The sequence below is a fragment of the Triturus cristatus genome, chromosome 1_2 (genome assembly GCF_964204655.1).
Source record: "Triturus cristatus chromosome 1_2, aTriCri1.1, whole genome shotgun sequence".
NCBI lineage: Eukaryota > Metazoa > Chordata > Amphibia > Caudata > Salamandridae > Triturus > Triturus cristatus.
This window is the reverse complement of record NC_140580.1, coordinates 539,370,350-539,385,938: the sequence shown is the minus strand read 5'-3', so window position 1 is coordinate 539,385,938 and position 15,589 is coordinate 539,370,350. Positions and strand designations below refer to the sequence as shown.

The window sequence follows — 15,589 nt, the reverse complement described above, 5'->3', positions numbered from 1 at the left end:
CAACACCTCAAAGGGTCCTGACCAGCGATCCTGGAGGGCGCTAAGCTCTCCCGGTTCGATCACCCATACCTTCTGGCCAGGCTCCAACTCCACCGGGTGAGCCTTGTGGTCATACCACGCCTTCATCACTGCTTGGCTGGCTTCCAAGTTGTCAGAAGCTTGCTTCCACAACTTAGCCATTTGGCTCCGGAAGGCCAGCATGTAGCTCACCACGTCCTGGGGAAGCTTTCTGGGAGTTCTTTCCCATCCGTCTCTCACCAGGTTGAGAGGTCCACGTACAGGGTGCCCATACAGAAGCTCGAAGGGGCTGAAGCCCACTCCCTTCTGTGGCACTTCCCTGTAAGAAAAGAGTAGACAGGGTAGGAGGACGTCCCATTTCCTCCGCAGGCTTTCAGGCAGACTTCTGATCATGCCCTTCAAGGTTTTGTTAAACCTCTCCACCAGACCATTGGTCTGGGGGTGGTAAGGAGTTGTGAACCGGTAGGTCACTCCACACTCCTTCCACATCGCCCGCATGTACGCTGACATGAAGTTGGTCCCCCTGTCGGACACAACTTCCTTGGGAAAACCCACTCGGGTAAAGATTCCCATTAGGGCCCTAGCCACAACAGGTGCTGTTATGGTCCTCAGAGGTATTGCCTCTGGGTACCGTGTGGCATGATCCACCAGGACCAGGATAAACCTGTGACCAGCTGACGTTGGCGGATCTAACGGACCCACAATGTCGATGCCCACCCTTTCAAAGGGGGTGCTAACGACAGGAAGTGGTTCCAGGGGAGCTTTCAGCTTCACCCCTGTTTTCCCACTGGCTTGGCAAGACACACATGTCCGGCAGTAGGTATCGGACGACACTTTCATCTGAGGCCAATAAAAGTGTGGGACAAGACGGGCGAAGGTCTTGTCCTGCCCCAAGTGTCCTGCCAATGGGATCTCGTGAGCCAACTCCAGAAGGAAGGCTCGATAACGTTGAGGGACTACCAAGGCTCGTGACGATCCGTGTAGGGGTGCCTTGGGTTCACTGTAGAGGAGGCCATCCTCCCAGTAAACACTGTAGTTCCCTTCAACGTTCCCTGCTGCCTGGGCTTCGGCCTGTCGCCTCAGCCCCTCAAGGGTAGGGCACTCCCTCTGGCCCTGGCAGAATTCCTCCCTGGACGGGCCTCCCTCCACGTGCCACTCGGCCGGGATGGGTAGGTCCTCCAGTTTGGTAACGTCCCCCACCGCAGACTCCTGGTCCACCACCTCCGGTGGCCTATCCGTCCTACGGGGTGTGGACGCCGAGGCAGGCTCCTCCTGTCCTCGGTTCTTCCCTTGACTGGCAGCTGGCTGGGCCTTTGTTCCAGGCTCCAGCCGAAACGAACTACCTCTCCGGGTAGTCGCGGACCTTGTGCTAACACAGGCCCAGTCAGGTGTTCCCAGCATCTCAGTATGAGTCCGGTATTCCACCTCCTTCCAAGCGTTGTGTTCCATGTCATTCCCCAGCAGACAATCGACTGGCACGGCAGGGCTTACGGCAACTCGAAGTGAACCTGCAACCCCCCCCCATTCAAAGGGAACCTCGGCCACTGGATAGTGGCCTGTTCTGCCGTCAGCCATCGCGGCTGGGTGGAGTACATCGGGAATTACCTGCTCTGGAGACACCAGTTGACTACGTACCATAGTCATACTGGCTCCTGTGTCTCTCAGAGCCTCCCCTCTTTGGCCGTTGATGGTGACCCATTGCCCATACTTTACGGTATTTGCGGGCACCTGGATCTTAGGAACCATCTCCCGTTCTCCCAGGGACACTAAAGTGACACCCGCCCACTCCCTTCCCTTAGTTAAGGGCATCTCCTCCCCGAACACTACACTAGCTACTCCGGGGGTCTTTCCTCCAATGGGAGGGGGTGGTCGTTTCAGGCACTTCGGATCTCCTTTATAGTGTCCAACGCCACCGCACTCGTAGCAATGGACAACCCTTGGCTGCTGACTCTGGCCAGGATTAGGGTTTCTGGGTGGGTTAGCCCTAGGGGTGAATCCTGTTCCCTTTCCTTGGAAATTATTTTGGGGGCCTTTGGAGAACTCCTTTTTCTTTTCCCCTCCCTCTTTCTTCTGAGGGGCGCCCTGTCCGGCCTTTTGAGTATCCCCTCCAGTCCCCCTTGTGGACACCCGGGTACTAGCCCAAATGTCCGCCTCCTCAGCAAGCTTCCGGGGACTGGTCAGCTTGCTATCCACCAGGTGTTGACGCAGTTCAGGGAAACATTTCTCGAGCAGGTGTTCCTTCAGTACTAGATCAAACAACCCCTCGTAGTCCCTCACTTCACTGCCCTGAATCCAACCCTCTAGTGCCTTCTTTGCATAGTCCAGGAAGTCCACCCAATTCTGTGTGCCCAGTTTGTGACTACCCCTGAACTTCTGTCTGTACTTTTCGGGTGTTAGTCCAAACTTTCTTATGAGCGCCAGTTTCATGGTGGGGTAGTGGGTCTGCTCATCCTCCTCGAGGGCCAATAATGCATCCCTACCAGCTGGAGGCATGTACTTGTACAATCCCCCTCCCCAGTACTTCTCTGGAACCCCATGGGCCCTTAACGAGACCTCATAGGCCGCTAGCCACTTGGCGATATCGTCACCCACCCCATAGCTAGCTACTATGTCCTTTGGCAGGTAGGGTTTGGGTTCCCTGGTGTACTCTCGTTCTTCGCTGCCACCGTTAGGTACAGGGTGTGCCCCGATTCTCAGGATCTGAAGATCTATCTCTTTCAGCCTTATCTCATGAGCCATCCTCTGTTCCTCCTTCTCCTTCTCCAGCCTTGCTAAGTCCCATGTGAGCTGTCTTTTCTCCCTCCGGTCTGTTAACTCCACTTCAGACAAGCCACCGCTAGAGGCACTGCTGCCCTTCCTGGAAAGTGTCCTGGGCCCCGCTGACAGGTTCCCCACCTCAGGTTGGTACAAACCAGCTCCCTCACTGTCGGGCTCTCTATCCCTGTCCTCCTCCTCAGCCTTGCTTTCTCGTCGTGCCTCCCCCCAAGCCCTTAAGCTGGTTTGGAGTGCACCCTTCCTTGCTCCTGGGGGACAATACACCCCCTCCCGCTGACAAAACTCCCTGAGTTGGGCCACAGTGTACGTTTCTAAATTCTCCAGTACAAACTCCATCTTGCCCACTCAGGTCAGAGGACAGTTATTTGCAGTAACTATGCAGGGGGGTACCTTATATAATACCTCCTCCCACCACCAGAGTAAATTTGGAAAAAACAAAAACTCACAATTAGGATGGCCGCTTTGAGAAAACTCCCGGTGTATGCCTATGGACTACCCACAGTTATTGTTGAGTATACGTAGGCACAGCTCTATCCCACCACTGAACACCAATTAATGTTGGAAATTCTCCACTCCCACACCGGAAAGGGTGGTGGTAACGGGGTCTCTCCAGACATACACAGTGGTAGCTTGGCTCGAGTGGTCAGGAATCAGGCACCGTGCTAAGCATACGTCATACCCATACAATAACCATGCGTGCATCCGTTCCAAAAACGACTCTACACCGTAAAAATTATGAAAATATCTCTGTTTATCCTCTTTTTCTCCTAGTTGCTGATTAAATAGATAATAATAAAACAATCCCAATATACAAGGCTTTTTAAATAGTGCAGGTCAAATAAATACTGGCTTAATGATTCAATAAATAGGGGTGATCATAAATAATTAAGGCATAAATATAAGTGCAATACATACAGGCAATTAAATATTCTGAGGCAATAAATACTGCAAACCAATAAATATTGTGCGACAATAAATACTGTGGAACAATAAATACAGTGAAGCAATAAATAAGTTAAATACAATAAATACAGTGCTCTCAATAAATAGTTAAAAGCTGACAGTGACACTTAAAGAATCAGATCACATTTGAGATTACTATGGGCTGATTTGGCCCAGGCACAGCTTGTGGTTAGGTGGATGGCTTGAGGGTGTCTGCTCTCTAGCTTGGTCAAGGCTGAGGCCTAAACTGAGGTAGATCAAGGGGGGAATACTAGAGACCTGGCTCTCTCACTCTACACAACCCCTCTGAATTAGTCTCAACTCACCCCTGGCACAGTCAAGCTGGTTCCAGCACCTCTCTAACCCCTAGAGTAGTCTCTTAGGATTCCACAGGGCCTTTGGCGCCCTCTATTCCACTTACTGCCCTTTTTCTGAAGCTCTGACGCCGCTGGAGTCGTGTCGACGCCGTGAGGCGGTTCCGGTTCGATGTCGGCGGCCTCGGCACAATGTCAGTTCTTGACGACGCCGGTAGGCGGTTCCGGTTCGATGTCGGCGGCCTCGGCTCGATCTCGACCTCCGATTCGATGGCGTCGGGCAGTCTTGGCTCGATGTCGACTTCGGGCGGCTCCGGTCCGATGGCGACCTCAGTTTCGATGACGTCGGCCGGCCTTGGCTCGATGTCGACTTCCGGCGGCTCCGGAGTGCGATCCTCACTCCCGACCTCCGGTGCTCCTCTCCTCAGGTTCCGGCGACTCCGGAGTGCGACCTCCACTCCCGACCTCCGGCACGATTCTCTCAGGTTCCGGCGACTCCGGAGTGCGATCTCCACTCCCGACCTCCGGCACGCTTCACCTCGGTCTCCGGCGACTCCGGAGGGCGGACTTCACTCCCCCGTCGACGCCGCTCACTCGACCTCGGGTGACTTCCTCCTCGACCTCTGGGACTCCTCACGACCTCCGTCGGCGCCCTCTCTCGACCTCTGGCGGCTCCGGGTACGACGTCTGCTTTTCCAGTCAGCGCCGCTTCTCCACCTCGGGCTCCAGGTCTCCAGGCTACTCGACGTCAGACTCCAGGGAAACCAGTATCCAGGTCAGGATCTTGCTGTTCTTGGATTCTAAGGCCTGTTCCTGCTGTCCAGGTCCTTAGGATGGTTTTTCTTGCTTCTTCCCACACAGGGCTCCAGGCTGGGCTCAGTCAGTAGGGACTAGTATCAAGGGTGGGTTTATGGACCCCACTCCAGGCACAAGTTTCCACCCCTGCTGCTTCACTCCTTCCTCCTTCAAGTTTCTGCTGCTCACTCTTCACCAGTCAGGTGCCAACTGCCAGCTCCAACTGCCAACTCTCTGTCTTAGCTTCCCAACATTCTAAACCGCATCCAACTGTCACAGGGTTCTGGAATGTTCTGGAAGGTGCTAGTAGGTTCCAGTGGGTGCTGGTGATGTCACAGGTGGCCACCATTTTGTGCTCCAGGCCCTCAGACAGAAGTTCCAGGGGTAGATAAAATGGCTCCCTGAATCTGCAGCAACACTAAAAAGTCTGGTGGTTCCCAAAAAGGAAAAATTCAAACAGGGTTTGAGGCAAAAGTGGGACAAAATAAATAATGATGAGGAGGGACCACCCAAAGGGCTGACAGGTCTAACACTTGGCATACAAAGGTTTTATGGTTATGGATTGAGTCTCTCATCAATACTCTTTATTGGGTATCTGAACTGATACCTGATTCCAATATATTTAGATTATGGAACTTCCTTTATGGAACACACTTGCTGTATGTTTTGTATTATTACAATAATTACTGTAATCTTGACTAATACTCTATTTTACCTTCTATTTAAACATCAATTATTGGATTATGTTCTTTTATCTGAAAGAGACAATTACCCCCAGCCACCAGACTCGATCCGGAGCATTTTTTCATCCGCAGTACCCCTGCACGTCCAAAGGTGGCATCGGTCGCTCCACGTTCGTCGTTGACGTCGCTGTAGCTACTTAGACGCCACCCTCGCGTACTGATGTCAGTTCTTTCTATTCCGCGCCAGCCAGCGCAGATCCGGAGAGAGCGGCACCTCCGGTCACTTTTTGCGACTTTTGTCGACACTGTCTTTTGAGTCTTCGACTCCTAGTACACGCAGGGAAGTCCAGTCATCCTCGGCCCGGCTTTAAGGCTTGCGGCACCAGTCGCAAGCTGATGTCGGTTACGGACCTGCACCGCGTGTGCCTGTGGTGTCAGGAGCTCGTCCATGATCCTAAGTCGTGCTCCGACTGCCGGACCATGAATCCGAACTTTTTGCGGGAGTGGTCCCGAAAGCTTCTCGAGGCCCGGCAGTCCACTCCGCGCCGTTCGAGGTCACACAAATTCTCTTTATTGACTGTACTAAATCTTTTAAATACTATGCATTTAATGTAGATGTTTGCTCTTCTTTATTTCTCCTTGTCAACGAACAAAGGTCCATAAGACCAGTGGTGGGGGTTATTTAATGATCTCACCCGAAGACTGAGATATTGAAAACCCAGCTCCGTCATGGGCAAGTGTTTTTTCGCCATGTGAATAGCAATGTATGGGTCATAATGAGTCTTGTGTAGTTTGAGCTTTCATCTGTACAGAGTTCAGCTTGGTACAGGTGGAATAAGCTTGCATTAAAGATCCTTTGACATTTGCACAGTAGGGCAATTCACACACTTTACAAGCGCTGTTTTCCACCCTCTTCTGTGAATAGCCAGCAATGAAATGAATGAATGATCGTTTTGTGTTATAGGTACCTCAACATTACTGCTTTATGGCAAAAATTATTTTTGTGTGCACAATAAATTTAGCCCAGTACTGTAGTGTGTTTTTTTTGTTGTTTTTTTTGGTCTAATGCTATTATGGCTTTTTGGACTTGCCCAATTTCGAAATTAGAGAGTCCTCTAATATTAAATGTTTATTAAGTGAAAATACATGTAGGTATTGTTATCTTATGGAAAAGTAAAAAAGGGAAAATGTATATAACTTGTTCCTTTTCTTTCTTTCCAATTAATGTTCAGATGCTTGCAATGTTGTTTCCAAATTACTGTGTATGATTGCAGATTGATAAAATAGGTTGGCCGTGAATTACAAACCTCCATGTTCCACGTTATTTCCGTTTATTTATTTTCTATATATGTCATTGTTTTAAATGTAATAATAAAACAAAGTTTATTCAGTTTATACAAACCACGTGAACTTTTAACTTCTAATTCCCTTAAATCAATAACTAGAAACTAATATAGTGACATAATAACAAGAATGAAAAAAATGAACAATAAAAATGTTAGTCATTAATAGACTGTCCTAAAACATTTAACTGACTTACTTTAAGCTTATTGTTCAAATTGCGAAATAACCACTTATTTAATCATCATTGCCTACTTCTGCACCAAATTTAGCGCACAGAGCTTATAATGTTTGGTGTGTACATGTATAAACGCTGTAATAATTGCACATCTGATCCTCTTTAAGAAGTTTTCCCTTTGCATTACTCAAAATATAGCTTTCTTCAAAGCTCCCACCTGTGCCTAGATGACATTCATTCGCTTAGTTTTTTTTACAGAATCTGAAGAGCAAGAAACTTGCAGCCGAGTTTGAAATTGTTAATAACAGTTTAAAAGTTATTGCGTTTCTTACCTGCCATTTGTTTTTTTTTTCACATGGTCAGCCTTCCATTTAGGTATATTCTAACTGCCAATTGTCCTGGGATATTTAGAAACCATGATTTTGCTGTGTGGGGTCAACTCATATGTCTGACCGATAGCTACCTTGAAGAATCATTACTGTCGGTCATTATTTCTGAATCCTTTTATTCATGATATGCTTTAATTTCCTTGTACACACCATATAGACCACACAAGAATTTTGTTTTTCTGTTTACTAGTTTTATCAGAATACAAAGCAGCCCATCAACAGAAGAACAACACCAGTCCTCTCGAAGTTACTCCAGATGCACCAGATTCAGATGGAGGAGCTATATCGGATCGCACTCCAACACCTACCCCAACTAGTACAGAGGTAAGCAAGAGACAATCTATTCCATTTGTTGGGTGGAGGTGCATTGCATGTCAGATCATTCACCTGCCCATCACTTTAGATAAAATATTGGAAACCTATTTTGTAAGAGATTGTTTTTGTGCCCAATATTGCTTTCGTAATCTTGGTAGTTTTATCTACCAATGGATCAGGTTGTTTAAGAAGCAAACGTTACTTACTTGTAATCCTAGTTCACCTCCAAGGGAACCCTCACTAAAAGTATAAACACTGAATTCTGAATTGTCCCACCCATATGCGGCATCCTGGAGCTCGTCACATAAAGATTATGTTTTCAAGGTTTCCATTTCACAGAAAAGAGGTGCAACAGTTAAGTATTTCCAGTTTTCACAGTGCTAAATTGTTTGCAGAGTATTTAGCTTCCCTAAACAAATAAGAACGTCAAACACAACATTTCCTCTTTCTTTAAGTTCTGGTAAAAATGTTTTCACAGTAACAGTGCTGCTTTTAGAACATTTATCAGCACTACGCTCACCCTTGCTGTCCCAGCCTTGATGCAAGCATCTGCATATTATGTTTATGGTATTGTATTTCTATGGCACGAAGTCAGCCAAAAGGCAGCAGACTGCTGTACATGGTCAAAGCCAAGCTTACAGTCATCGAGTGATAGAAGATAAAACTGAATTGTGGGCATTTAATGCATTGTTATGTAGTATTCTTTAAAGAGTTAAGTCTTCAACTCTTTCTTAAATTGGAGCAGCATTAGGGCAGTACCAAAGGATACAGGGATGTTGTTCCAGATCCTGCCGAGGATCTACCAATAAATCCACCCCAGTGTGTGAAAATAAATTTTGTAAACCCAGAACCCTGTCAGCTGAAAATTACACTGTCCCAGATTGCACTTTATTTTTCATTCATTGTCTTCTTAAACCTTCTTTATTGTGGCAAGCACAAAAAAATAGAGCAATTTTGGCCCTCACTACACGACGACCAGGCAAACAAGTGCAAAACTGCACTGTTTTACAGATCCCTCTTTGGAGAATACACTCGCATTAGTATCCAAATTTCACTGGGTATACATTACCAGTGAGGATTACTTCAAGTTCATAGGACATCCCCTTCGGGAAAATACTGCCTGTGGAATACTATATTCCTGTAGATTACATTGTATGGCAAAGGATTCACAGAAGATCATGCTAAACTCTGATGAAGTCCTTTACAGGACGAAAAGCGTTGGCTGGGTTGAAGTACTCCATATTGATGAAACACTAATAAAGACGTTATTACTCGAAATTGTGTGGCTCCCTCCTCCCCTTATGTGGATCAAGAAAGAGAAAAAAAAAACAAGAAGAGTTTGTGGGATTCTAAAATGAATCTTTCTTTAACTTGAGATTGTTTATACTTTGTGTTCTCTCTTTAATGGAATCTTATCTATTTTATTGTGTGGGGATACTACAAAAGATTAGCACATTTTAGAATGTATTTTAAATTATTTCCTATGCGCTTAGCTGCTTAAAATGTGATTTATAATAATGCACAATGTTGCATTTTAAATATTAGCACAATGTCTTCAACAAAAGCACACATTTATAAATCAATGACCGACATAGCTGCAGTTTCAGGTAAACTATGAATAATAAACCGATGGCGCTCAGATGCTCTAAATCTCTCTAAAGAGTATTTTAATCGATTTAATAAATCCTAATGTAGGTCTATATTGCCATTTTAAAGGTCGGGCTTGTGGTCTTTAAATGACACCAGAACCACGCAATGGTGATATAAGCCTATGTTACACAGTTGATCACTATGTGTTCTCTCTCTAGCTATATTATATGTGGATATATAGTAAGCAATATCACTCTGTTTTGTTTGTTTTCCTCTTTGACACGCAGCAGTTGATGGTGCATGCCTCTGGGCTCACCCTGCCTGTATAAACCACTATGAAAAATTCTAATAAGTGTTATGAGAAAAAAGGCGGAACGCCGGCAGTTCAAGTTCTAAATTTGAATTCTTTTGCAAACACAACATGTAGAAAAAAGGCCAGTGCATTTCAACCAGACACAGTTTTGGTCGCAGCCAGCACAAGTTCTTTTTTGAGTTCCATACTCCGGGCAGGACTGGCCATAGTGGGCACCGGGCATTTCCCCGGTGGGCCGCCAGGGTGGGGGCCGGTTTTAGGCCCCTAGGGGGCCATTTTTGTTACCAGACATGTTTTGCAGCATAGCTGCAATATCGGCCCCTGTAACAAAATCGGCCAAAACTGGCCTGGCAAACTGCTCGCGGGTACCCCCAACATCCCGGGGGGTCTGCCGAGCACTTTACCTGGGCTGGTTTTGGTTCCCAGTCCCGCCCTGTCCATACTGCATATGAAGTGCAAATAATAGAACAGTACATTGTTTGAATCATAATTCATAAGAAAACATTAAAAGAAAATAGGTGCTTCAGTGCAAGATGGTATATTAAATATTATGGAGGAAGACATTTGAATTGATTAGATTCATTGTTTTTCAAATTTTAGTGCATAAACGGAGCAGCAATGCAAGCATTGCTTACATTTTTGTCTTAGTAAAAGCACTGTCTTCATAGCTGCCAAGGTTTCATATTGCTCTGTGTGACATTTCCATAATTTAATTGTAATTATGAGTGACATTGAACGACTATGAGTGACACTTTCTTGCGAGCAAAATTAAGCAATGAAGATGAGGAAAACTTATAAATATCCGAAATCGTACTAATTTGAGCAACAAGAAACTCTAAGAAGCTCTTTAAACTGCTGCAAAGCACCAAAACTGGAAGGACGCTAAGTGTAGCCAACATCTTAAGAAGCATTTTAGCTCCACTCCCAGAAGTCATCATATTATGTGGTAAAAGTAATCAGTATACCATATTTTGAGATATGAAGCATGGTTTGTAAAGTAAGCTCACTTTTATTTATGTGTGGTTAGAAAACATCCGGGATTGTGTGGCTTTCTCCTTTGACATGTACCCCAGCTTGAGCCAAAGTTTCACTAGTTAAAATTATATATTATTTTTAACATGCACTTGAAGAAAGGAATAGTACTTTCATGTTAATAGGCTGACGCATGCTCGGCTTTAAATTAAATATATTAAGAATGAGACCTGAGTGAATGTGAGCCATGGCCGTCAGCCGGTCCCAGTGTCAGCTGAGCAGAGTGCTGCACAGAGGAGAGCAGTGATAAATCATTCTAGTTTGATTTACAACTGGACTTTTATGTGCTTGTTGTCATTTAAGTTCAGCTAAACCCAACCGCAGCTCAGAGAGCAGAGGAGTATTTTTTCAGGATAGAACTTGAAGCAGCAACAGCAATTGGCTGCAGTCCTGTGTCTTGCGCTGCTTGAGAAATACACCCAGCCCAGTGCCCCTCCCACCGCTGATATCTTAAAAGACTGCAATGCCACTGCGCTTCAGCGGCCTGGGCCCTTGGTGTCAGTGAGATAAGCAAACAGATGAATACTATATTGTCTGCCTATTCTGCATGGTCAATGCCCACCACCAGCCCGCGGTAAGTGGAATACCGCTGCATCATGTGTCAGCTGAGCGGAGCACTGCCCACCTGACCCTGAGGACAGCAGTGAGCTAGGCTCTGGCTGACACTCTAATTTTTTTTTTTTTTTTACGAAGGTCGGATATTACAGACCTGAATGTCAGTAACTGTGAGCCAAGCAATGTCGAGTCTCCAGCAGCCGCTTGGCGGTCGCGGGGCAGCACCTGCATGATGAAAAGCAGAGAGCGGTGCGAGGATGGCGGGCAGCCTGTGCCAAACTAAACTTGTCAGCATACCTGCCGCCCGCTAGTTGCGACCCGGGCGGCCTGCCCACTACTAGTGACTTTAGTCCTGCTCTCACCAATTAATGGACACACTTAATGTTGCAGTCACATGACAACTTGTCAAATGAATGCCCCCGCAGAGCATTGCACTCTGTCAGATACAATGCGGCTGCCAGATGAGTGCTAATAGCGGTGCTCCCGTCTCCAGCTAAAGTTGTCAGGGACTTCAGGAGGCTCTACAAATGCGTGATTTTGCATTTTAGTGCAGTGATGCGGATCACCTCAAGAAAATACATTAGTCTAACGCTTGATGCGTGGTACTTGGCAGGGCTGTGTGTTCCATTCTCAAAACGCATATTGAATTAATTGAGTTCAGTTAGTCAAATGTCAGTACATTAACAGTACAGCAGTGAAATCATTTGATATAAATAACATTTAAATTCATAGTTTTAAGGGTATGAAAACCATCATTTTTTAAATATTATACTTCTGCATCATAGAATTCTCGAGTCTCTTTCGTGTATCGATATCAACGGAGAGGGCCTTCACTTTATTAAAAAAAGTCCCCTCATAAATGTAGGAAAAAAGAAGGGAAAATGCTTCACAGGAGCGAATAGCCTCAAACAAAAGCAACAACACAAAAAAAGAATTTATTTGAAAATTCGTCAAAAATAAGGTAAAAAAACCTGATGTGTTCTGCTATTCTCTCAGCTCGAACTGGAAGAAAGAAGTTAGGCAGTGAGACAAACTTCCACTACAGTGCATGCTGGGTGATGGCACTTACTAGCTCTTTAAAGGAGTAGTGTATCTTTTTTAACCTTATATACTCTTGACCTTTCGGGGCACCCTTTTCCTTTATTTTTCTCCTGTATACTACAAAGAACTAGAGGTTCCTGTTACTAATGTGACCCATTTTTCAGCCAGGTGCTGCAATGTAGCCTTTCTGTTTTTACACTGGCTATTCCAGAGGGAAAAAGTTGAGTAAAAGCTGACTGGTTTTTACTATGGAGATGGCACGTATTTTTGGAAGTTTGAAGTGTACACCTCCAGTTCAAATTGCATTCATACTGCATTCACGAGGAGAGCAAAGGATGGTGAATGAACCGTGCTTTCATTCTTTGAGTTTATGAGCTCTCAGATATCCCTGTAGAAGGTGTGCTTAAATGCTTACTCATGGTAATTGAAAAATGAACTGAAAGAATAAATGTTCCTTAACCTCTTCGCTGCGGCGCAAATTCCGCCGCAGCGCTGCCGCAGTGCTGGACATTCCATTCGTGGGCGTGGTCATGACGTCTCCCGGCCGTCGTCCGCACACGCCCATCTTGACTCATGACGGCCGGGAGACGTCATGAGCATGGAAGAGGTTAAAGATTACAATAATATTAGACATTTGTGAATAATCCTAATGGGAATTGACCATTGTGAGGAGCATTGCGAATCCTCAAATGGTGAAGAATACTTAAAGGGTGGAACTATTTAAATGTAAAACCGTGCCCATTGCGAGGGCATACATCGCCTGTGAGCCACAGGTTTCTCAATACATCAGTCGAGACCCCAGAGTTGTCGAGCAGAACAACCCTCCCAGGCTCTTGCTTTTTAGGTCAAGCCTGAGTCCGCATGCATGCGAGACTTGTTGTAGTGGAGTATAGAAGAGAAGCCCCGCCCACTCTCCACCCATATTTTTCATTGGCTTGTGTCATTGTCCTTCGTAAACGCTGGCTTGCGAGACGTTATTAGGGTTGTTAGTCCCTACTTGTCTGCATTTGTAACCTCCCATGGCGACTGGCCCTTTTATTTCAGATGCAACACGGTATGTCTTATTTAGTCTGTTAGTACTCTTTTCTTTAATGAGTTTCTCCTACTGCAGGCACAACGTGCTTTCCTCGCCATGCCCGCTTTCACTTTCCAGCCGCCCCAGACAATGGCGGACGCTTCTTTGAAGTGAAATAGGTCTTGCATTTATTTACAAGAGTTTGAGCTATTGCCATTGTAAATGACAATAGCTTAAACTCTCGTAAATGTGAGATGTATTGCATTGCAAATGCTTGTTTTTGTTAATGAGCGCCTTTACTCCTGATTAGAGTTGATTGTCACTTTTCTTCATGTGCATTCTGAAAAGCAATCTCTAAAATATGGTCGCAATTGTGGTATTTTAAACATGGTTACTCAGCTATATTTCACTAACTACTACATAGAAAACCGAATCGCATATGATTGAGCCTGCGCCCTGTACACCTTCCATAATAAGTGATACAGCTTTAGAGCATCTAACACTGGAGAGGGTTCGTCAGGTAGCTTCATAACCTAACCTGACCGGGATGATGACAAGTTGCAAATGAATGTAATAGGATAAATGCTTTATTCTCAATCATTCTGAATATTTGCCTCTTCTGTTTCGAATTATTTACGAATATTCCACCCTTCCCCTGTTCTTCATTTCCCCAGATCTTACCGCTGCTCTCTAGACCCCTGGCACTTTGACTTGGTATTCACTTTCCTACTCTCAACTGGGCCTGAATTCCTTCCATCTGGTATCTTGGATGGAGGCCCCAGAATCCAACTGTGTTTTGTTTCTGCAGCGGTATAAGAACCCTGTGGGGTCTCCAAGATCAGCTGCTGGCTGGCAAGACCCCAGTTATTTTTTTACTTTGGCAGCTTGTCTGGTCATTCATTCCAGTTTGAGTCGCACGTTTTCCTCATGGGTAACTTTCTTCTGCGTTTTATTTCTTCTTTCACATTCTGCATTGGCAATCATTTGGATTTCTATTTTTCTTGCGTTTTAATCAAGCCGGGAATGATCCAGGACTTAAGTTTTATTCTCTGTGGTTTTTTTTATTGTTGCTTTTCTTTCTTGCGTTTGTGCTCCATTTTCTGTCTTTTCCCCTTCAGATTACTACGGTTGGTGTGTTTTAGAATAGGTTTAAGTTAATGATAGGGTTAAACAATTGTACAGGTAAATAGTCCTAGGTCACAGGGCGATGAATATTTGTGTCCCAGCCTGCACCGGAATCTTTTAGGAAAGTTGTGTTTTATGGAGCTCGATTAGCATTAAACAGAAGTAGGGTGTGGGAGACCCAATCTGACGCAGGTATAATACTCCGCTAGAGACCGGATGTCCCCGGAATCAAGGATGCTACTGACAGATCTCTATGGGACGCCTATCACTCGACTGCACACCTGTCTTTGTATTTGCGGAGTCAGTTTAACAGTGTCTTTGTATATGCTGAGTCAGTTTAACAGTGGCTTTGTATTTGCTGAGTCAGTTTAACAGTGTCTTTGTATTTGCTGAGTCAGTTTAACAATGTCTTTGTATTTGCTGATTCAGTTTAACAGTGGCAGGGTGGTAGCTTTAGTGTGAAATGCTCCCGCATGCTCCTTTCAACAGGCTCTCCTGCCTTCTTTTCCTCTCCCCCTTGCCCCATCCACATACGTGACATTCATTCATTCATCCACTCTTTCACCTGGTCATGCTTTAAAATGTTCCTGCCCCTTCATTGGTTCCATGCTGCCCCTCCCCCATGGACACATTAGACTGCACCGCACTCAGTCCGCACTCAGTGTAATAACATAAGATATCCATTTTCTCTCAAGGCCTTCACGCCCAAGCAGCAAATATGCAAGGGCGTGTGCCTTACATCCCTTCACGTGTCCCAACGCGCCCCCAAGCCCCTGTCAGGCCAAGACCAAAGAGGTTCTACTACAAGAGCTATCTGGGTAGCTTTAGGATGAGACCCTGAAGTCTACCCATGGCCACCTGATGCGTGGCGAGCCTCGAGGCAGCCTTCAGCGTCCCGAGGAGCACTCCTTCTAGCCCGATGCCCGGGACATATTGTTTGGGGTCAAGGGCAACAAGTTTTCATGTGTATTTTGTCCTTGGGACAAGTAGGCCCGACCCCCCCCCCCCCGAGGAGCACTCCTTCTAGCCCGATGCCCGGGACATATTGTTTGGGGTCAAGGGCAACAAGTTTTCATTTGTATTTTGTCCTTGGGACAAGTAGGCCCGACCCCCCCTCCGTCATGAGCCACGGGCGCCGTGTGCTCATGACGGAGTGGTTCCGTCATGC

At 45.9% G+C, this 15,589-nt stretch overlaps 1 protein-coding gene across 5 annotated transcripts in view; it reads left to right on the top strand.

The window, feature by feature from the left end:
- ZFYVE27 (zinc finger FYVE-type containing 27) overlaps window positions 1–15,589 on the top strand; it is a 291,267-nt gene that overhangs the window by 145,218 nt on the left and 130,460 nt on the right. For all 5 annotated transcript variants that reach the window (XM_085606361.1, XM_085606351.1, XM_085606358.1 and 2 more), the window contains exon 7: window positions 7,626–7,759. In XM_085606361.1, coding sequence (XP_085462487.1) covers window positions 7,626–7,759 — 134 coding nt within the window. The remainder of the gene's footprint in view (window positions 1–7,625; window positions 7,760–15,589) is intronic.